Source organism: Oryctolagus cuniculus, chromosome 6 (assembly GCF_051225735.1).
Source record: "Oryctolagus cuniculus isolate XC-2025 breed Fujian yellow rabbit chromosome 6, ASM5122573v1, whole genome shotgun sequence".
In the NCBI taxonomy this organism is placed as follows: domain Eukaryota; kingdom Metazoa; phylum Chordata; class Mammalia; order Lagomorpha; family Leporidae; genus Oryctolagus; species Oryctolagus cuniculus.
In genome coordinates, this window is record NC_142872.1 from 24,325,466 (window position 1) to 24,347,714 (window position 22,249).

Genomic DNA, 22,249 nt, shown 5'->3' on the forward strand with positions numbered 1-22,249 from the left:
CCCCAAACCAGCCCAGAGCCTGGGTGTGGGTCTCAGATTTGGAAAGTTTGGTGGGGATTGGAATCTTCAGAGATAACGAACATTTCTCTTTAACTTTTTACTGGTCTAATGTTATGGTTAATAACGTAGTGATTCTGTGACACATTCAGGCTTGGAAGTCACTGATGATCTTTGTTTTGCCCTTGGATTTTGATTGCTTGTTATCTAAAACTAGTTTGCAAGGTGGAAGAAGGAAATATTGAAGCTTGTAATTGTCTTTTTCTCTCCCTTTCTCCTTTCTTGCATTATTTTTCCTCAGGGGGACAGCGAGCACATGTCCACTGTCTCACTCTCCAGATGCCCACGACAGCTGGCTGGGTAGGGCTGAAGCTGGGAGTTAGGAAGTTAAGCTGAGTCTCCCACACAGGTGTCAGGAGCTCGGCACTAAGAGGTTGCCACTGCCTCCTAGGGTCTACATCAGCAGGAAGCTGGATCAGGAGCTGGGTGTTGAACCCAGGTACTTCAATCTGGGTTATCAACATCTTAGCCACCATCCTTTCTTTAGACAGATTTTGTGTGTAAGTTTTTTATAATATAGTTAGACTGTTGGCACAACAGCTCACATGCATACATACACGTGAAAGATCTCTCCAGAATAATGTGGCAGTTTTAAGACCACTTCTGACATTTTCTGGTGGCATTCAGCATGTGAAAATTGTCCCTCCGGATCTCCCACATGGGCACAGGAAACACAACTACCTACCTGAGACATCACTGTGGCCCCGCCCGGGCTGCCTGAGCAGGAAGCAGCCCGTTGTCTACCAGGAGTGGCACCGGATGCCAGTATCTCAGCCCCTAGGCCCACTCCCCCTCAAGTGTGTGTATGTGCACCTGCCCTTTATAAACTCTCAAATCTCTGTGCGTATCCTACCTGTTGTCTTTATTGATCTTTCCTGTTAAATACAAACACTACTGGTGCAGTTGGTCTTGTTTCCTGGTGTTTTATGGGGGTAGTTGAAATGATGTTTCACAACTCCCATCTTCCCAGCCTGCTGGGCAGTGGGGTTGAGGAGGTTATGTGGCGCTCCTCCTGGGTGTGAGCAGCCACCGGGGTGGACGTCGATCTCCAGGCCACAGGATGAGGTGTTGTATTTGACTTCACTCCTCGCTGTGCATGTGCCCGCGGGATTTGGTGTTCCTCCTGTTTCCCACTGGCAGGCAGCGCCCCACCCAGTAGTACTCAGTGCTGTCACTCGTCCCCTCCAGGAGACGCCACTGTAGCAGGAGAGGGGCACGGCCCCCTCCCCTGTCCACCCTTTTCCCACCGGTCCACACTGTCTTCTCAGCGGCGGCTGCAGTTCTGGGGCCTCTGCTTTGTCGGGAAACACTGAGGAAGGGAACCTCTTCTGGGAGGGCAGGTTTGTAGATGGTGACTGATAGGCCAGAAACTTTAACGTAAGTACATAAAGTGAGGTAGAAAGCGAACTACTGTAGCCCTATCTGTTCCTGTGACGATGGGATCGAGAATTTAATTTTTTTCAGATTTAGTTATTTGAAGGAGTTACAGAAAGATGAATCTACTGGGTCACTCCTCAGGTGGCCGCCAGGACCAGGGCTGGGCCAGGCCAGAGCCAGGAGCCAGGAGCTTCCTCCGGAGGTCTCCCACATGGGTGCAGGGGCGCAAGCACGTGGGCCATCCTCCACTGCTACATCCCAGGCGCATTAGCAGGGAGCTGGATCAGAAGTGGAGAAGCCTAGACCCGAAATGGCGCCCATATGGGATGCCCGGCTGTCATCGATATAAAAACTAACAGTCCCGGTCCCAGGTCCCAGCACCCAGCAGTTTGAATATTCGTGGTTTTGTTTGCCCCTTCATAAGTCAGACGCTACGACCCCTTCACAGATTTTGGGGCAGCTCCTAGCAGAACGAGAATTTAAAACATCACTCTACCAACAGCGAGAAAAGGCCGCCCCGGGGACCAGACCGCTGGGTCCGGACTCTTATTCCAGTATTGTGAGAAGTGGGGTCACTCCTCGCGCCCACCCCTCATAACTGGGGGTTTCGCCTACGCTGCCGGACCTGGGGGAGTCGCCGCGCAAGCGCAGTGCTGCCGGCGCGCGGGCCGGCGGCGGGAGATCGGGTCTCGCGATGCGTCGTGCGTGCGTGTGCGTGCTCGGTCCTCGCGAGCTCGCGCACGCCGCTTCTCCCACTACGGGGCAGCGGCGGCCTCTTCCTGCTGCGTCCGGGGCGGGGATCGCGCGCGGTGGCCGCGGCCGGAGCCTACAGCCCGCGTCCGCCGCCGCCGCCGCCGCCGCCGCCGCCCTCGCCGCCTGCCTCTGGGCTTTGGACGCCGCGCGCGGTGCACAGGCGGCGGGCCGGGCCCAGCTGATGGGAAGCCCCTGGGCGCGCTGAGGGGCTGGACGACGCGCAGCCGAGGTGGGTGGGCGCGCGCGGGCTTGTCAGCGGGCCGGGAGCCGAGAAGCCGAACGGGGGCGAGGACCGCGCCTGCCCGGGGGGCTCCGGCCTACGGCGCGGAGGAGCGGCTGCTGTGCCCTGGGCGTGGAGCCGGGCCCCGGGGGAGGCTGGTCGTGCGGCGCGGCCGGCGGGGGCTCACTTTTTTTTTTTTTCCCCCGTTGCGAGGTGGGACCCGCGGTCCTGCGCCCACCGTGGGCGAAGGCCTGCGGGCTGGGCGCTCGGCCTGCGGGCTCGCACGGCTCCGAGGGGCCCGCGACGGGCTGCGCGTTTTGGCTTTCGGCGCGTCGTCAGCGCCAGCCCTGGGGTGGCCGGGCATCTTCTTGCAACTTGCGGGTGCGGAAACCTTAGCCGCCGCCGCGCTCGGGCGCCCCACAGGTGATGCATTTTTAAACAGCGCGAGTCGGAGGAGGAGCCCGTCGCGCGCAGTTAAGGGACGGAAGGCAGACAAAGAAGGCCGTTAGCTGCACCCGGGGCCGGCGGGGGAACTTTGCCCGGCGTGAGTCCGTGGGAGTGGTGGCCGAGGGGCGGGACGTGGGTCTCCGAGGAGTCCGTGTCGCCCGCCTGTGCCGGAGGTCACTGCTTGGGCATCCTCGGTGAAGTTGCCGTGCTGTGTTTTTATTCTGCTACCCTGCGGACGGGCCGTTGCCCGCGTAGGCCTCGGAGTTTGTGTTTCAGCCACAGAATGTGCAGAAGCTCCCGTGGGCTTCCCTTCCTTTTCAAAAGTTGAACCGTTTTTGGAAAAACGGCCTTTGGTAGTGTTCGCAGTGTGCTGCTTAATGGCAGAGCTGCTAGAAGTGCTGTGTTCCCTTAGACTCTGAAGAAACCTGGCGCAGCGCAGGGTGTTATGGCGAGAATCAAGAAGAGTTGGCCGGAGAGCCCTCACGTGGGAAGAGAGAGGCATTGTAAAATGTGTGGTTCGTGCTTATTTGTGCAAATCCTGCATAAACACACACATCCTGCGTGTGGGGACAGAGACGGTGGTTACGCAACCACGGAGCTCACGGCGCGGCGCCCGTCTCAGTAGGACTGAAGTCAGAGTGGAGGAGGGAGGGTCGCTTTTAGCTCTGTGGTTGAAGCCGGCTTCTCGTCCGGGGTTTGAGAAAGCAGGATACTGTGGCTGGCAGCAGCAGAAGGCCTGCCCCCTGGACATCGAGCCCTTGGAAGAAGCAGCGGTTCCCTGTTTTGTGTCTCCGCGCTTAGGGGAGTGTTGTTGGCCTTAGAGGTAAATTAACATAATATTGACCCTAGGCAGGACTCGCTGGAGGAGATGAAGGGGTCGGAGATGAGAGCTGTTTCAGAGGTGCGGGGCTCATTTTTTAATGGTGTGGTTTTCGGTGTGGCTTGATGGCCGAGGCAAGGATCTGCGGCAGTGTTTTTGCCTCTAAAAGCGTAACGTGGTGTAAGCCGAGACTGTATACCGTGAGTGCTGATAGATGGTGAGTGTTCTAATATATTAGGAGAAAATGAGGCAGGGAGGTGAGGTCCGGAGGGAAGGCTTTGCTAAGTTTAGTGATAGGAACTGAAAGGCATGAACCATAAAACATGGAAACGGATTGTGGTAAGAAATATTTTCTCCTCCCCTGGCAGTCCTCCTGTGGAGGACAACTTGTGCCTTTCACCTCTTTATGAGCGCTTTACAGCTGGGTGATTCCTGAATGGTCGGATTGAAAAGGGTTCCCTTCTTCTCTGAGTCTTGGGCTCACAGGCCTGAGTCCAGCACGGATTTATTGTCAGTAAGCTATTTTGGGTCCCGTCTTTTCCTGTATATACTTCTCAGTTTATAACTCGACGGGGAGAGGAATGTGGTTGGGTCCGTCACAAATCCCGGCATTGGCTTTTCTTCGGTTTGGAAAATAAATCTGTTTGACTTTGTGCTCCCAACAGAATGGCTCAGTGGCTGTTTGGAGAGGTGGAGGCTAAAGAGGTGAATAAACTTAAACAGGAATATTTTAAGTTGAATCTTGTGGTTCTTTTTTTTTTAACTGTTACTATTTGTTTAAATTTTATTGGAACTGGAGAGAAACAAAGAGATCTTCTATCTGCTGATCGACACCCAGTAGCCAGGTACTCTGGCATCTTCTCTGTGGGTCACAGGGCCTGCTGCCTCCCAGGGTGGACTTCAGCAGGAAGCTGGAATTGCCGTGGGACGCGGGCATCCCAAGTGGTGTCTCAACTGCTGTGCCAAATGCCCGCCCCTTTGTTTTCATTTTAGTGTAGTTGAGTAATTCTTAATGTTGTGGGGGGGGGGTGGATCTTTTCCCCCCGGGAACATTTGGCAACTACTGAAGAAATTTTTGGTTGTCACAAATTTACTGGGAGGGAGAGAATGTTGCTGCTGATATTTCGTGGATAGAGATCAGAGGTAGCCCTCACCAGCCAGCACCCACGGCAAAGAATTACCTGACCCCATGACCGCGCTGGTGCAGCTGCAGGGTGTACCATCAGTGCTTGTGGTTCTGAAGTCAAATTGTTCAAGTTCTTATTTGACTTTTTCTAATGTGTGGCTCTGGCAAGTTGCTTAAAGTTTCTGTCTCTGGGGGCTGGCGCTGTGGCCCAGCAGGTTAAGCACCGCCTTGGACGCTGCCATCCCATATGGGCACAGATTCCAGTCCCGGCTGCTCCATTTCCTTTCTCGCTCCCTGTTAACTTGACTGGGAAAGCAGTGGAAGCTGGCCCAGCCCTGGCTGTTGCGTCCATTTGGGGAGTGCAGCAGATGGAAGATCTCTCTCTCTAACTGTGCCTTTCAAAGAAATAAATGAATCTTTAAATTAAGAAAAATTTTGTGTTTCTGTAGAATAGAGCTAACAATAGTAAGTTCCTTGTCAGTTTGTGCTGAAGATTAAATGATGTGTAAAGCACCAAACCAGCTTATTGCCTGATACATGAAAAGCTTAAAAACTGTCACCTTTCAGCTAGTACTGCATTTGGAACTAATCTTGAGGACCTCTGCTTTTTCTCATTTGAAATTGAAATTTTGAGCTAGTGTAAGGTGATAATTCATAACTTAGGTCTCCTTGTTAGTGAAAAATTATTCCTTTTAATATTTGTGTTCGGCCTAGTCTTTATGTTCTCAAGGCTGCAAGGTATCTACTGTAAAGAAATAGTTTCTTATTTTAGATGTTTTTCCTTCATAGTTAAGTCAGCTGGCCAACAATGCTGTGTTGATTCTTAGAAAATATTTAGTAATTTAACAGAAGTTGTCTCTGTGACTTGGTTTTCATTTCCTTTTGCCTTTGTATACTAAAATAAGTTTGCAGTCTCTGGGAGTAACTTTCCTAACTGAAGTCTTGGTGCATTTTTATGTGTTGGAAGCATTCAGGCAGGGCTGGTGTTGCGGCACAGTGGGGTGAAGCTGCTGCCTGTGATGCTGGCATCCCATATGGGTGCTGGTTTGGCTCCCGACTGCTCTGCCTTGATCCAGCTTCATCCTAATAGCCTGGGAAAGCAACAGAAGATGCCCTCTGCCCCCGTGTGGGAGTTGTGGGTGAAGCGCCTAGATCAGGATATTGCATCCATCTGGGGAGTGAACCAGCAGATGGAAAATCTCTCTGTTGCTCTGTGTCTCTCTCTGTTTCTAACAAATAAATCTTTAAAAAAAATTTCCAGCAAGCGTTATCTAAAGATTTTAGAGCTAGACATAAATATACATGTGTGACTCTTTCTAAACATGAATTAGAATCCATATTTTTAAATCTTTCTGCATCGCAGTACAGTGCTGTGGTCTCTATAAAACTTTGATTTCCTGTGTGTCTATTTATATGACTCCTCAGTGCTGGACTGTGATGTTGGTTTTAATGCATTCTTTATAAAGAAAAAAAAACACAGACAAAACAAAGACTTTGGACTCTTTGTTAATAAGTTGCAAGGCTCTTGTAAATAAATCCACAGTGTGTTTATGAACAGGAGAGAGGGCAGTGTTACACGTTCAACTTTCTGCCTTGATAACTGTGCCTTCACAATGAGAGGTATTTTATTATGGTTGTTATTCATATTTTGGGGGTGTAAGGTTTTGTTTTCTTAAGATTGATTTATTTGAAAGGTCACCGGAGAAAGATCTTCCACTTGCTGGTTCACTCTCTAAATGCATACAGCAGCTGGAACTGGGCCAGGTCAGAGCGAGGAACTCCATCCAGGTCTATCAGGCAGCTGGCCTGATTTGAGTAGCTGGGCCATCGTCTCTGCCTTTCCAGACAGATGGCAGGAATAGGACAGGGCAGCAGGTAGTCAGATGGCACTCTACTGCGGCCACTCAACTCGCTGCACCACGGCACTTGCCCCAGGAGGACGTTTTGTTTTTCCCCCAAGATTTATTCTATTTATTTGGAAGACAGAGTTACAGAGAGAAAGAAATCTTCCATCTGTTGATTCAGTTCCCAAATGGCCGCAGATGGCCACAAAAGGCCAGGATCAGACCTCAACCAGGAGCCAGGAGTTTGTTCCAGATCTTCCACGTGGGTGTAGGGGCCCAATCACTTGGGCCATCCTCCACTGCCTTCTCAGGGCGTCATCAGGCAGCTGGATGGGAAGTGGAACAGCGAGATTCGAACTGGTACCCACATAGGATGCTGGTGTCTCAATCTGCGGCTCTGTGTGCTGTGCCACAGCTCTGCTCCCAGTAATATGTTTTAACTGTGGAAGTGTCCCTCATTTGTTTATACTTTGTCTAGTTCCGCCTTCTGCTCGGATAGTGTTTTTGAAGGGAATTAGTACCCTGGACCAAGAGATTGTGATTTTTGTTTGGCACGTTCTGTGCTTTGTAGGTATAACATAGACTCAGGGTTCTGTGTGAAAAATAAATTACAAAAAAGCATTATGGGAAATGTGGTCAAATCCAAATTACATGTGTGAGATACAACAGACCAAAGTAAGGCATCCTAACGATGTTACACCAACTGGAAAAAAGTGTTAATAAGAATTCTTGTCTTTACTGGTATCCTTTTGGGGCTTAGTAATCTAAAAGAAAAAAGCCTGTAAAATGTGTTGTTTGTTTTGTGATTGTTTACTTTTCCAGTTCCTAATCAGAGAATTGTGTGGCCACTAAATCTGTGCTAAAATTAGGTTCTCTAATATGATGTTTGTCTCCCCATGATAAAATTGAGGGAAAAAGCGTCTTTTGAATCTGCTGGTGTGTGTGTATGTTTATAGGTCATCTGGAGTCTTGCCTGTCAGCCTAATTTTTGGTAGTCTGCATAGATGTTGGAAGACTATTTGCCATTGAATGCTGTCATGCGGATACATATTTGTATATGTATATTTATGCATATTTGTCTTTTATTTCTGGTAGAAAATGATGCATCCTGTTGCCAGCAGTAATCCAGCTTTCTGTGGGCCTGGCAAGCCTTCCTGCCTCACAGAAGATGCCATGAGAGCCGCCGATCAGTTTGACATATATTCCTCCCAGCAAAGCAAGTACAGCCACACAGTCAGCCACAAACCCATGGTCTGTCAGAGGCAAGACCCGTTAAATGAAACACACTTGCAGACTACAAGTGGCAGAAGCGTAGAGATAAAAGATGAACTAAAGAAAAAGAAAAATCTCAACCGATCTGGTAAGCGTGGCCGGCCTTCGGGAACCACCAAATCAGCAGGATACCGGACCAGCACAGGCAGACCCCTGGGGACCACCAAAGCAGCTGGATTTAAGACAAGTCCAGGCAGACCTCTGGGTACGACTAAAGCTGCAGGATACAAAGTCAGCCCGGGGAGACCTCCAGGTAGCATTAAGGCTCTGTCCCGGCTCGCAGATCTCGGCTATGGCTGCGGCACCGCTGCCTTTCCTTACCCGATGATGCACAGCAGGGCAGTTCATGGGGTGGAGGAGGCCAGCAGTGAGGTGAAGCCTTCCGATGAGTGAGTGAGGCAGGAGAGGAGGGCCAGGTGCAGAAGGAAGGTGGTGCAGGATCCCAAAGCTTCTTGGTTTCATGTTGACATCAGTGATTTTACAGCCTGGGCTTTCCAAATTTGTATGCCTGTTTGATTTTCCCCTGCTTTTTCCCAGAGGCTGCTGTCTGCAGACAGAGGCCGTCAGGGCAGGAGTAGGGCACTGTGTGTGTCCATGGGCTCAGATGTGACACCAGCTAAACCAGTCCTCTCTTCCGTTAGTGTCATGATCGGGTCCCATGTTTCATTGCTTCTTTTGGGCCATTCTGAATAGTTGCTTTGTGTGCTGAACAACTGAAACCATTATACTTATTAGTTAGGGAAATACATCTGCAGTATAATGTACAATCTAAAGTATTTTTAACTGATGGAGCAGAAAAGCAAACTAGCGATTCAGGATTGCTTGAGGTAATGGCTGTGCGTTTTTGTAACCCTTATTTTCAATGGACGGGACACAGATACTTGTATGCTTTGGCATTTTAGTAGTCTTCACATGTTTAAAAAACTTACTTTTAGCGCTCTGGGTTTAAGCAGTTATTTATTCATCTTGTGGCATTAATTGATTTGATCCTTATTCCTAGGAGAACCCTTCAGTGCTCACCTTTCAGCATTGATAGGTTATCGCGTTTTGGGATTGCCTAAGAGCATGTATACCAAACGCCACAATCAGTTAACATTTACAAAAAATTTAAGCTTTTATAAAAACTGCACATTACATTTTTGATGAAATACAATGCATTCTGAGAGTAGTATGTTTAATATAACTGACATTCCTGAGGTCTGCATGTAACTATAGTCACTGCGTTTTTTTTTTCATATATTTAGTGAGTTTTAAAGTATGTTTAAAAATATATATTAGTGTTGCTCATTTATTTGAAATGTTTTTTGGTTTTTCTGAGAAATCATCCCATTGCATTAGCACTTACTGTTTCAGGTTTATATCTACCAAAGGACTCAAGTTGTTACGTAGGCTGTAGAACTGATGTAAACCGAATGCATTTTGCCGACCATCAGAACCCAGATATGAAGAAATATACAGAAATCCATCTATGCATGAAATGTGAAAAATATGTTGGTTAATTTAACTAAAAAATCCTGTTGTGACTTCTGGGAGACCACTTCATCTAAAAAAAAGTCCCCCTGCTGCCCCCAGGATGTTTGCTTTAGAAGCAAGACAGAAAAGGAAAAATAGTATTTGCTAGATGTGTATGCTAGGGACAGAGGGAAACCTCTCTTCCTTCCTTTCTGAAAGTAATACTCCGTGTTAATACTCATTTTATTTATTCTGAGTTTGTTCTGAAGAAGATAGGAACTTGGGATTTGAAAAATTTCTGCTGCGTTATAATCACGCTGTTCATACTAGGAATTTTAAATGCCTTTGAGATTAAAATGTAGATTTGAAGGACCCAAAAACTTAAAAATAATTAAGTTGTGGAAGGGCACATAATGTATTGTTTGGGCTTGCTCCCAGCTAATGCACACTCTGTTTGCAAATGGATGTCATGCTCCATACCTTTTTTAGCAGGAAGAACGCAGCAAGCCTGCAGGTGTCCCAGTGATGCCTGACACAGTGAGCTGGACTTATGCTGCTCTTTACAGGAAGAGGTGTTGCATTGTGCCTGGGCGCGGTCGCCTCAACGTTGGCTTTGCACAAGCAAACCGTAGAGAACGATGTTGGGTGACTATGTAATCAGTTCTAACATTCTGGCAGCTAAATTGCTACAAGAGTTACTTCTTGCAGAAGCTTAAAATGTAAAACTTTTAATATTTCCTCCTAACAGTATAACTTCTGGCATACACAGATGCTTTCATTTTACTCATTTGTTCATCTGCTCACTTTTCTCCCGTGTGTGTCAGTTAGCTGTTTCTCGAGGTGATGCTCGGAGGTCCTCTCCTGAGGCGGTTGTTTGCGCACCCTGCCGTAGGGTGATGCACAGGACACACCGTGTCGGAGATGTGGCTGCATGTTGTATTTGATAGGAAATCCATTCCCCTTCCGGTTTGCTTTCAGTCCTGAGTTTGTTATTCATACTCATTTTCTGCCCTACGTTCATCCCCCTCTCCCCACCCTCCAGCACGTCTACTCAGTGGTGCTGTGCTGTGTCAGGAGACAAAGCAGGTGTATTATTGTATAATGAATTTTGTATACATGTTTATGAAATGGTGGAATCAGCTAAAGGGAGTTTGTTCGTAACAGTGTATATTGTTAAGAGCTGGGGGGGGGGGTGAATGGCTACAGTTGTGAATGAGTAACATCCTTCAGACAGCTGGATTCACTGTTGCTGTGAGCAGTTACCTGAGCTGGAGTGTTAGCTGTATACACTGGTGAGCATCTCCTGTCCACTTAGCTTTTCTTCTTATGAACAGTTCCCTGGTGCCATGCTGAAGAGAAGGACGTCTAAGTGATGATATGAATGAAGTCTTCAGATATAAAATATTTTTACTTCTATATAATCGAAAGACCACATTGTGCATCTTTTGTAACACTGTCTCTTGTCATGATAAACACTGAAATAGCATGTTAAACAGTTGCCTATACTTTAATATAATCAATGGGGAAAACTCGCCGTCCCCTCCCACTATATGATTGTTCCTTGAGAGGTAAATTGCTAATTTTATACTGTGTAATTCTGTCTTTACCAAATAGGTTTCACTATTCTATGTTAAAACTGTTGGTCAGAAAATGGTCTATTCAAGTAAGTTTGCTTTACTTTTTTCTTTAAAAAATATTTTAACATGCCTTATTTATTATTCTTATATTAACAAATAAGGAACTAATACAGATGAAATTTTTGTTTTTTGACAGATATAACTTTGCATAACTGATCTTTAGTATGGGATGATTTTGATACTATCTTTGGAGTTTTGCACTGGATATTAAAAAAATACATTGGCACCGTGTATTACAAGAAAATAAGTAGTATCTGGTTTAATTTTTAATATTTGGGAACTTTTTTAAATCACTGTTTCAATTAGACTAAGAATTCTTTATATTTTTATTTACTTTTTAAAAGAAACATCTGTCAAAGTAATCCTCATTCCAAACTGGTATTTATGTGAATTTGCATATATATTTTCACAAACTAAGAATAGAGTTTTTTGAGTTAAGAAAGGGGAAAACATCTGGATCCATTTATTAGGTTAAGAGTGATCCATCTGGTGTTAAAAATAACCGCAGTGTGTGAACTACAGAAAAAAAAATTAAACTTGTTTATATTCTAGGAAGCTGTAAAAGAACACTTCAGGGGTTGCGGATGGTAACTGTTAGTCATTGTCTCTATATGCAGTGAAATGTTAGGATCCCTTGCTAGTGAACTAGGAGAATTCACAACAGTTACTCAAAACAGTTTTTTCCTTGGACATGATAAATTGTGATGCTATTTTTTTTTTTAATGACTTAACTATATGCTCTTCAACTCTAGGATGTATCTTGATCTTTCCATTGCTTTTTGCCCCTCCTCCTTTCAAGTAGACAAACTGTGCTCTCACATATTATGTGTTTATTTTTTGGAGAGTTTAATGCTATAGTAATTCAAGTGTGTGATTTAAAGTAATCAGTTCACTTTGATTCTTTAAGTTTTCACAATTTCCTTTTCACAGATAATTATGGAGAAAGATAATTACTGATTAACTGGTAATAAGCACGCTGTCCTCTGCTGTAAAGAGTCTGAATAGATAACTGTATGTTATGTCCATGAACTCGAGCTACTCGTGTGCAATTATGTGTATGGGAATGGAGTAGTGTTCATGATTTGTATCTACATCATCATATGGATGTATATTTATTAATAAAGTCACTACTTTAAAACCAACTATGTCTGCCGCTTTATTGTGTAGCACTGTACTTCACAAGTGGGGAAGCAGTCGAAAGTCACCTTTTTTCATTGCAGTGAATCTTTTCTTGAGATTTTGCCTTCTGAAATCTGCCCCTTAAAATGTGTGATGTGTGTATGTTTAATTTAAAATCTTCACAAATTGATCCAGTTTTATTTGCATTTTCTTCCCATTATGAAGATAAGTTAGGCTAGTGTTTCTACTGAAGGCTTATATTTAAATTTTTTAAAAGATTTGTTTATTTATTTGAAAGGCAGAGCTACAGAGAGATAGAGGCAGAGAGAGAGAAAGAGCTTCCATCCAGCGGTTCACTCCCCAGAAGGCTGCAACGGCTGGAGCTGAGCTGATCCAAAGCCAGGACCCAGGAACTTCTTTCGGGTCTCACACATCGGTGCAGGGCACAAGGATTTGGGCCATCTTCCACTACTTTTCCAGGCCAATGCAGGGAACTAGATTGGAAGAGGAGCAGCTGGGACTCAAACCGGCTCCCAAATGGGATGCTGGCACTTCAAGTGGCAGATTTACCTGCTATACCACAGTGCTGGCCCCTATATTTAATTTTAAGCATGATGAACGGGGACATCATCTTCTGTAACTGTCAAATATTTGGGATATTTAAAATATATTTCCCTGAATTAAACATATAATTGCCTTTCCCACTTTCTCTGAAGTCTAGCAAGGTGCAGCCTCTGTTTGTGAGATTGATTTGAAAGAGTTTACAGAGATTGTCACCTGCTCCTTCACTCCCCAAATGGCCACAACAGCTGGAGCTGGGCCGATCCAAAGTTAGGAGTTTCTTCTAGGTCTCCTATATGGGTGGCAGGGGCCCAAGGACTTGGGCCATCTTCCACTGCTTTCCCAGGCCATAGCAGGGAGCTGGATCTGAAGTGGAGCAGCCAGGACATGAACTGGCATCCATATGGGATGCTGGCATTGCTGCCAGTGGCTTAATCCACTGCTCTACAACATCAGCTTCCCCCACATCCTGGCCTGCTTTTGTAAATAAAGTTTTATTGGAATAGATAGTCTTTGTTACAGGTTGTCAGGCTGCTTTGGCATTTTAGTGGCGGAGTTGACCAGTTGTGACATAAGGGCCTGCGAAGCTTAAAATATTCATCTGTTCCTTTCTTCACACACACACAAAAAACTTGCCAACTTTCCATGTAGAACACAGGTGGGTAGCCTTTTTCCTGCCAAGGGCCATTTGGATACTTATAACATCATATGTAGGTCATACAAAATCATCAACTTAAAAACTGCTGTAGATTTTTTTTTGAATTTCTAATCCCACCTGCAGTTGTCTAGGCAGGGACAGACCAAGTGATTTTGCAGGCCTTGGGCGATGTGCAAGCCAGACATGGCCTACCTCTGATCTATAACATTAAAGTGGAGTTGTAAACAGCCAGTAAAATAGTTTAAGTTTTAGAACATATATGAAATTGATAATGAGGTGGTTTTTTTTTTTTTTTTGCCTTTGGATTATAATTGATATTGGTAAGATGACTTGGGCCAGCGCTGTGTAGTGGGTAAAGCTGCCATCTGCAGTGCCAGCGTCCCATTTGGGTGCCGACTCAATTCCTGGCTGTTCCACTTCCAATCCAGCTCTTTCCTATGGTCTGGGAAAGCAGTAGAAGATGGCCCAAGTTCTTGGGCCCCTGTAGCCGTGTGGGAGACCCGGAAAAAGCTCTTGACTTCAGTTGGGCCCAGCTCTGGCTGTTGAAGCCATCTAGGGAGTGAACTAGTGGATGGAAGACCTCCCCCCCCACCCCGGCTCCCTATAACTGCCTTTCAAATAAGTCTTTTTTTAAAAAATGATACTTAGCAGTGATTTTGTATGTTATTTTTCTCAGATGGTGGAAGTTCTTTCACTCACAGGAATGTATTGTTGATTTGGTATACTCACTGATCTGTGAAAATACTACACCATGCCAATACTGGATCTTTGCTGCAACTCACTGGGTGACTTAGATAAATTTTTAATCACTTTTGTTCCCTATAATATTTTCTAACAAATGCTTATTCATTAAAATTATATTTGTGGCCGGCGCTGCGGCTCACTAGGCTAATCCTCCGCCTGCTGCGCCGGCGCCCTGGGTTCTAGTCCCGGTTGGGGTGCCAGATTCTCTCCCAGTTGCTCCTCTTCCAGGCCAGCTCTCTGCTGTGGCCTGGGAGTGCAGTGGAGGATGGCCCAAGTGCTTGGGCCCTGCACCCACATGGGAGACCAGGAGAAGCACCTGGCTCCTGGCTTCGGATCAGCGCGGTGCGCTGGCCGCAGTGGCCATTGGGGGGGTGAACCAACGGAAAAAGGAGGACCTTCCTCTCTGTCTCTCTCTCTCTCCCTGTCTACTCTGCCTGTCAAAAATAAAAATAAATTATATTTGTGACAATTTTCTTTCTCTGGCGAATGTCAGAGCAGACCAGTGTCCTTCAGTGGAAAGAGCTGGCCTAGGGCAGGTGTTTCACAGTGGGAGCGACCTCTTGGGGAGTTACATTCCAACATCTTCGTGCCTGGCTTGGAGTCCCGGCTGTACTTGAGATTCCAGCTTGCTCCTCATGCACCCACTTGGGAGATGTGGATGGAGTTCTAGGCTCCTGATTTCAGCCCAACACAGCCCCAGTTGTTGCAAGCACTGGGGAGTGAATCAACAGATACATGATCTCTCTCTCCCTCTGTCTCTGCCTTTCAAATAAAAAGGAAGTTTAAAAATCCAAGCAAGTGAAGATCTGTGGTAAGAGAGAAGGTAATCTCCCTTTATCACCTAGAATTCATACCCTGAATATTATCAGTCTTGTGTTTTTTATTCTCAGCAGTTGCCATGGTGTGAAAAGAATAAACTTTTGGGGGCCATGTTACAGTACAGTGGGTTAAGCCACCACTTGGGGTGCCAACCTTCCATATATCAATGCCAGTTAGAGTCCTGGCTACTGTGCATTTAAAATTATTTGAAAGGCAGGGGGATATATTCCATCTGCTGGTTCACTCCCCAGATGCTCACAATGACCAGGGTTGGGCCAGGCTGAAGCTTCATCTGGGTCTCCTACTTGAGTGCAGGGGCTCAAGTACTTGGGTCATCTTTGCTGCTCTCCCAATGGAGCAGCCAGGACTCGAACTGGCGTTCATATGGGATGCTGGCATCACAAGGCAGTCATGGGGTGGTTTGACCCACTGTGCTGGTCCCAACTACTGATCCAGCTCCCTGGTAGTGCACCTGGGTGGGCAGCTGATGATGGACCAAGTACTCAGGCTTCTGCCACCCTGTGGGAGACCTGGTTGGAGTTCAGGCTCCTGCTTTGGCCTTTCCCAGCCCTGACTATTGAGGGTGTTGGGGCGTGAGCCAGTGGATGGAAGGTCATTCTTCACTCTCATAATGCATTTCAAATGAATAAATCTTCTAAAAACAAAAAACCAGGTGGGTGTTGTGGCACGGTGGTTAAAACATTGCTTGGGGCACCCACATCCTGTAGCGGGTGCCTGTCTTAGAGAACCGGCTGCTCTGCTTCTGATCCAGGCTCCTGCTGATGCTTCCTGGGAGGCAGAAGTGAGAGCTTAAGTGCTTGGGCCCCTGGCACCCATGTGAGAGACCAAGATGAAGTTGTTGGACCCTGGCTTAGGCTTGGGCTAGCCCTGACTGTTGCAGGCATTTGGGTAGTGAGCCAGAGAAAAAAATACAATAAACACTTTATTAAACACACTTTATTCCATTCGCTAAGTCCTTGTAGTTTTGGTGAATGGTGCCGGAGGAGCTGGAACACCCCTTTGACTTAGAATACTTGAATCCCAGAGAGGTTAATTTGCCCAGCGTCATGCACACGGCGGGAGTTCGGGTCAGCGTGTGAGCCCACGCCCTGTGAATCCTGCGCGGGGGCGCCTCACTGCTGCCTCTTCGCTGTTGGGAAGTTTATTAAACGACGTTCTGCTTTTAGTGGTGGGTGTTTTTGTCCTTGCTCTGAGCTGCCTAAATGTAGCTTTGGGAAGCTGATCGACTCCACTTGTCTTGCTAGGTGATTGTGGCAAATGCATTTTAGTTTATCTTTGCTACCCCTCTGCTGTGAGAGCCTAGGGGCTTTGGAGTAGCTTCTCAAGAGAGAGACTGAAAACGACAGTTACTCTTAGTTTTCCTGCCATTTGTCTTTCCTTTGCCTTAGGATTTTTTGGTTTACGGTTACGTGTTTATTTCCCTGTATTTTTCAGTACAGCCTGCCCCTTTTGTCTTTGTTCTGCCTGGTGCTGCTTTGTGGTTTGTGACCGTTTGTCTCTGGCCTGGTTTTCTTGGGATCATTGGCATTCACCCCGATGGTGGGACCAGCGCTGAGTGGGGGCTGGTGTTGTAGGCAGCAGCTTAAACCACTGTGCACGATGCCAACCCCACTTGCTAATATCTTGCTGATTTTAATTTGATTCACCTATCAATTTTGAGTCATTAATAAAAATATTCCCGGGGTGAATGTTTGGTCTAGCAGTTAAGATAACAGTTAGGGTCCCCGTGACCCATATCCGAGTGCTTGGGTTTAACCTGCGAATCTGGCTCCTGACTCCAGCTTCCTGCTGGTGCAGACGCTAGTTAGACAGCAGTGATGGCTCAAGTAGCCGGGTTCCTGTCACCCACGAGGGAGACGGAGTTCCCAGTTCCCAGTGTGAGAAGAAAAGACCACTGGTTCATCAAAGATAGATGTTAAGCTGTGAGTAGAAAATGACTGACTAGCATCTAAGCAGTTAGCTAGCCTAACAGTTAGGTTACGAACCACAAAGTACATGCACCTGGAAAAGGCCTGGAGCAAACAGGGTATTACCAGGACTAAACATTTGGAAATACTTAGGTGGCGTTCGGGAAGGTGGTAATCCCGCAGTTAATCAGCCAATGAGGAACCAGGGAAGTGACCTGCGTGTTAGGAAATAAACCACTTATTGTAAACCACCCCCGAGTGTGCTGGCCCATCAGACACCCCATCTTTTATTTTATTATTTTTTTATGACAGCTTTTTTTTTTTTTTTTTAAAGAGATTTGGGAGAGTTAGAAAGAGGTCTTCCATTTGCTGGTTCACTTCCTAGATGGCTGCAGTGGCTAGAGCTGAGCTGATCATGAGCCAGGAGCTTCTTCCAGGTCTCCCACGTGGTGGGTGCAGGGACCCAAATAGTTGGGCCATCCTCCGCTGCTTTCCCAGGCGCATTGGCAGGGAGCTGGATTGGAAGTGGAGCAGCCAGGACTCATACGGAATGCTGGCACCACAGGCCAAGGCTTTACCCTGCAGCACCACAGTGCTGGCCCTGAGCCACCCCATCTTGGAAGACTGCTAAAGTCTCGCTTTCACTGCACTCCTGAGTCTGAGTCCACTCCTGAAGTGCGCATGTAAAGTGGATTCTCACACCGGCTCTGCTCAGCCTTCACCCCTCCCTCAGCCATCATGGGTGTTCTCTTTCTGCCTTTAAAAAAAATTCTTTGCTGCCTTCGAAAATTCCCCATTTTTCTATTTATATGACTCTTGGTTCCTACTAATGTTGTTTTTCATATTGTGGGAAATTTTCATCTTAATTTTGTTAGATCGATAGTTGTGAATATCTGAAGTTTTCTGTTTCATCTGCATGTCTATACCCTGTTTCAGTTAGCCCTAGAAAGTATAGTTGTGGTAAAGAGACCCCAAGGTGCAGTGTTTCAGGTACGATTAGGATGTTTCTCAGAATCATACTGTGGTTTCTATGTAGATTTCTAAAAACCTGGGCTCACTGCTTTTGCCATTTTTAGGGTTATTCTGGGGGCCAGTGTTGTGGCACAGCAGGTTAAGCTGCTGCTTGCGATGCTGGCATCCCATGTTGAAGTGCCAGTTTGAATCAAGCTGTTCCACTTGCAACCCAGCTTTCTGGTAATGCATGGGGAGGCGGAGGAAGATGGCTCAAGTACTTGGGGAGGCCAGGATGTTTTCCTGGCGCAAACCTAACTCTTGTGGCCATTTTGGGAGTCAGTGATGCAGATGGAAGATCTGTCTCCCTCTCGATCACTCTGCCTTTCAAATAAGTGCATCTAAAAAAAAAAAAAAAAAAAAAAGCCAATAACTTCTCTTTACTTTAGACAGTCTGGGAGAGAGAGAGGTTGTGAAAGTCCAGCTCTTTTAAGCAAATGAGGTTGCGGGTAATTTCTGACAAGAGCTTCGTCCCGTGGCTGAGTATGGGTACACAGGTGTTGGGAAGGAGAGCTCCTGCCTGGGACAGCCAGGCCCAGTTGCTACTGTGCAAGCAGAGGATGGATTTTAGTAACAGTCTACATCCCTGTGGATAAGATTTGTGGATGGAGTTTGGACTAGGATCTAGAAGCAGATTAATACCTGCAGTTACATGAGAGCAAATTGAAGTTCCAGAACCTAGATTAGTACTTTTCATTTTTGAACAGGTTGTTAGTTCACTAAAGACTTGAGGGCTGTTCTTCAAGTCAAACCCTGTTCTGGGTGCAGGAGGCTACTGGTTTATAGTCTAGTGAAAGGCTAGACAAAGGAGCAGATAGTTGTGATATGATGAATGCCGTTTCTAGAGTAAATGTTGGGGGAGGTGGCGGAATAACCAAAATGAAGTGGCACCCAGGCCGAGAACTGAGCGATGCAGACTGGTGTGTGGAGAGAGGAGAGCATGAGAGACAAAAGAAGCAAGAAGGCAGGTGTGTGCCGTGGGTTAGGCTGCTGTGTGAAGGTGGATGCCAGTTGGCATCCCAGCCGCTCACATGAGAGACCTGGATGGAGTTCCTGGCTGCTGACTTTGGCTTGCCCCAGGGGAGTGAACCCGTGGATGGAAGATATCTGTCACTCTGCCTTTCAGATAAGTATTTTTTAAAAAAAAAACCCATACATATACATAATAATTGTGTTTGGTAGTGGTAGTGAACAGGACTGGCAAAGGGAAAGGAAATGAATCAGATCATAAAAGGGCCCTGGAAAGTGAATCTAAAGAATTTATTCTGAGAGCAGCGGTGAGCCATGGGAAGATTTTAAATCAGGATGACTTGCTCATCTCAGTGTTTCTGGGCTGCCCAGAGGAGGGAAGCAGGTGCAGGTGCAGTGGGGAAGCATCTCCCTTGGGTGAGGTCCTCACTGGAGGGAAAGTGGACAAACTGTGATCTGAGACAGGGGCCAGTGATCTTGGTGCCAGGCAAGCCAGGGGTGGGCGTGGCCGATGTCGAGTGTTAATGTGTAGGGAGCACAAGTGTGTGCATGTCCAAGGCCAGTGTGACAGATTCAGATTGCTCCTGTCATGTTCAGGAGCTGCATTTTTTCCTAGTATAGCCCAAGATCTGCCCTTCATAGGTGAAAGTGAGCGCTGTTATAAATGACGGAGACCATGGGTCAAAGGGAACTATTGCTTAGAGAATATGTTCTTTTTTTATTTTTAAGATTTATTTATTTGAAATAGTTAACACAGAGGGAGAAACAGAGCCATCTTCCATCTACTGGTTGACACCCCGATGACTGCACTGGCCAGGCTGAACCCAGGAGCTGCATCTGGGTCTCTGACATGGTTGGTAGGGGCCCAAACACATGGGCCATCTTCCTCTGCTATTCCCGGGCCATTAGCAGGGAGCTGGATCAGAAGAGCAGCTGACAGACAAGCCAGTGCCCGTATGGGCTGCCAGCATCACAGGTGGGGACTTCATCCACGAGGCCACAATGCTGGCCCTGAATCTCTTCTATGTTTAAGGAGCAGACCATTTTAATTAGAGATGATTTTTCCAGATTTTCAGTTGATTTAACAAATTCAGCAAAATGTTGGTAGTTTAAGTGTCCAGTCCACAGTGTGCCAATTCATGTAGTGAACAAGAAAGACAAGTCCCTGCCTTCACAGACCTCACAGTAAAAAACTGATGCCTTAGTGTGCAGAACTCAAGGCACTCACCCATTATTCATCCTGAATGGATCATTTCACTTGCTTTATCTCAGTGTAGCTGATGATCTCAGCACGAAGGAAGTGACACTCAGTCCCTCTGCCTGTTCCTGTGCCAGCACCAGTTTCTAGATGGATTTGGAGAGAAAACTGGTTATTGTCCTTGTTCCCTTTAAGCTCAGAAGTATCAGCTAAGAGCTCATGCATAAATTATGATGCTCTGGGCTTTCACATCATGATGGGAGCTCCTTGTATGGCTATTGTGCTCCCTCGGTCACATAGACAAATAACTCCCAAGCCCGGATGTGCCAGGTGCACAGTGGCTGACGACTGAAACAGAGTAGGTGACTTCAGGGCTGCCTCTCTCTGTGACTCTGTGAGTCTCTCTCTCTCTCTCTCTCTCTCTCTCTCACACACACACACACACACACACACACACAGTCTTTTATAAAATTATATTTTTAGGGTAGACATCTGCATGGGAGTGCCTGCTTGAGTTGTGCCTCCTCCACTTTGCTCCAGCTTTCTGCTGCTGTGCCTGGGAGGTAGCCAATGATGGCCCACGTACCTGGGATCTTGCCACCCATGTGAAAGATGCAGATGGAATTCCCAGCGCCTGGCTTTGGACTGGCTGATCCTGGCTGTTAGAGGCGTTTGGGGAGTGGACCAATAGATGAAAGATTTATCTCTCTCCCTTCCTCTGTGTCACTACTTTTCAAAAAAATAATCTTTTTGGTAACAATTATGTTTTTAAACATTTAATTTTTGAAAACTTTAACATATAAAAGGTAAAAAATTGAGTATAATGGCCCTCCAGGTGCCCAACAGTGACTTTAGCAATAAAATTCAAGACCTATCGTTTTTCTCTATACCCACTTTTTCCGTGCCCCCCCTCAAATATTTTTTTTAATTTAGAATATTATTTTCTTTGAGAGACTCAAAGACAGATCTCTCATCTTCTGGATCACTCCGCAAATATCCTCGACAGCTAGAGGAGGGTCAGGCAGAAGCCGGGAGCTGGGAACTCGTTCTGGATCTCCTTTGTGAGTGGGGGAGGAGCCCACAGCTTGAGCCTCCAGGGTACATACTAGCAACAACCCGGAATGGGAATAGAGGTAGGACTTGAACCCGGGTATTGTGACATGAGCTGCAGGTATCCCAAGTGGCATTTAACTGCTAGGCCAAACCCTTCTCTGCCCTATCCCCAGTTATTTTCAAATAAATGGTTCATATCATTTCACCCTAAAATATTGTAGTACCTACATCTGAAACTAAAGACTCTCTTGAGAATAATGATAGCATTATTATACTTAAGAAAATTTTTCCTTCCTGGGTTGGGTATTTGGCCTAGTGGTTAAGAGGCCTGCAACCCGGGCCAGCGCCACGGCTCACTAAGCTAATCCTCCACCTGCTGCGCCAGTACCCTCGGTTCTAGTCCCGGTTGGGGCGCCGGATTCTATCCCAGTTGCTCCTCTTCCAGCCCAGCTCTGCTGTGGCCCAGGAGTGCAGTGGAGGATGGCCCAAGTGCTTGGGCCCTGCACCCTCATAGGAGACCAGGAGGAAGCACCTGGCTCCTGGCTTCGGATGGGATGGGCGTGGTGCACCGGCTGCAGCGCTGGCGGTAGCGGCCATTGGAGGGTGAACCAACGGCAAAGGAAGACCTTTCTCTCTGTCTCTCTCTCTCTCACTGTCCACTCTGCCTGTCAGAAAAAAAAAAAAAAAAAAAAGGCCTGCATCCCATACTGGAGTGGGCAAATTCAGCGCCCACTGTGCCTCTGACTCAAGTTCCTTACTAGTGTAGGCCCTGGGAGGCGGTGGTGATGGCTCAGAGGGTGGGGTCCCTGCCCCCGTGTAGAAGACTTGAACTGAGTTCTAGGCTCCTGGTTTTGACTCTACCTTGGAACTGTTACTAGCATTTGTGGGTGTGAACTAGTGGATGGGAACTTTCTGTCAAATAAAAATTTTTAAAAATTAATAATGCCTAAATGTCAAGTATCTAATGCTAAAATTGTCTCAGTGCTTAAATTTTTTTCTTTGGGGCTGGTGATGTGGCAGCTCCCTGCCTGGGAAAGCAGTGGAAGATGGTCCAAATCCTTGGGCCCCTGCATCTACATGGATGAAGCTCCTGGCTTTTGGCTTCAGTATGACCCAGTCCTGACTGCTGAGGCCATTTCAGGAGTGAACCAGCATATGGAAGATCTCTCTCTCTTTATCTGACT

At 46.8% G+C, this 22,249-nt stretch overlaps 1 protein-coding gene across 4 annotated transcripts; it reads left to right on the top strand.

Annotated features, from left to right (window-relative positions):
- Window positions 1-2,137: 2,137 nt before the first annotated feature.
- Window positions 2,138-12,147, top strand: C6H5orf24 (chromosome 6 C5orf24 homolog). Of its 4 annotated transcripts, XM_008255028.5 has the most exons (3): window positions 2,149-2,416; window positions 2,850-2,951; window positions 7,740-12,147. In XM_008255028.5, the coding sequence occupies exon 3, from the start codon at window positions 7,743-7,745 to the stop codon at window positions 8,307-8,309; it is 567 nt and encodes a 188-aa protein (XP_008253250.1). In that variant the 5' UTR covers window positions 2,149-2,416; window positions 2,850-2,951; window positions 7,740-7,742; the 3' UTR covers window positions 8,310-12,147. The 4 variants fall into 4 exon arrangements, with proteins under 4 accessions (XP_008253249.1, XP_008253250.1, XP_008253251.1 ...); XM_008255027.5 differs by lacking the exon at window positions 2,850-2,951 and having other exon boundaries at window positions 2,138-2,416; XM_008255029.5 differs by lacking the exons at window positions 2,149-2,416; window positions 2,850-2,951 and adding an exon at window positions 3,399-3,677.
- Window positions 12,148-22,249: the final 10,102 nt, after the last annotated feature.

Bases quoted from the DNA above. Each gene is read 5' to 3' on its own strand.
- C6H5orf24 (XM_008255027.5), top strand. From the start codon at position 7,743: ATGATGCATCCTGTTGCCAGCAGTAATCCAGCTTTCTGTGGGCCTGGC.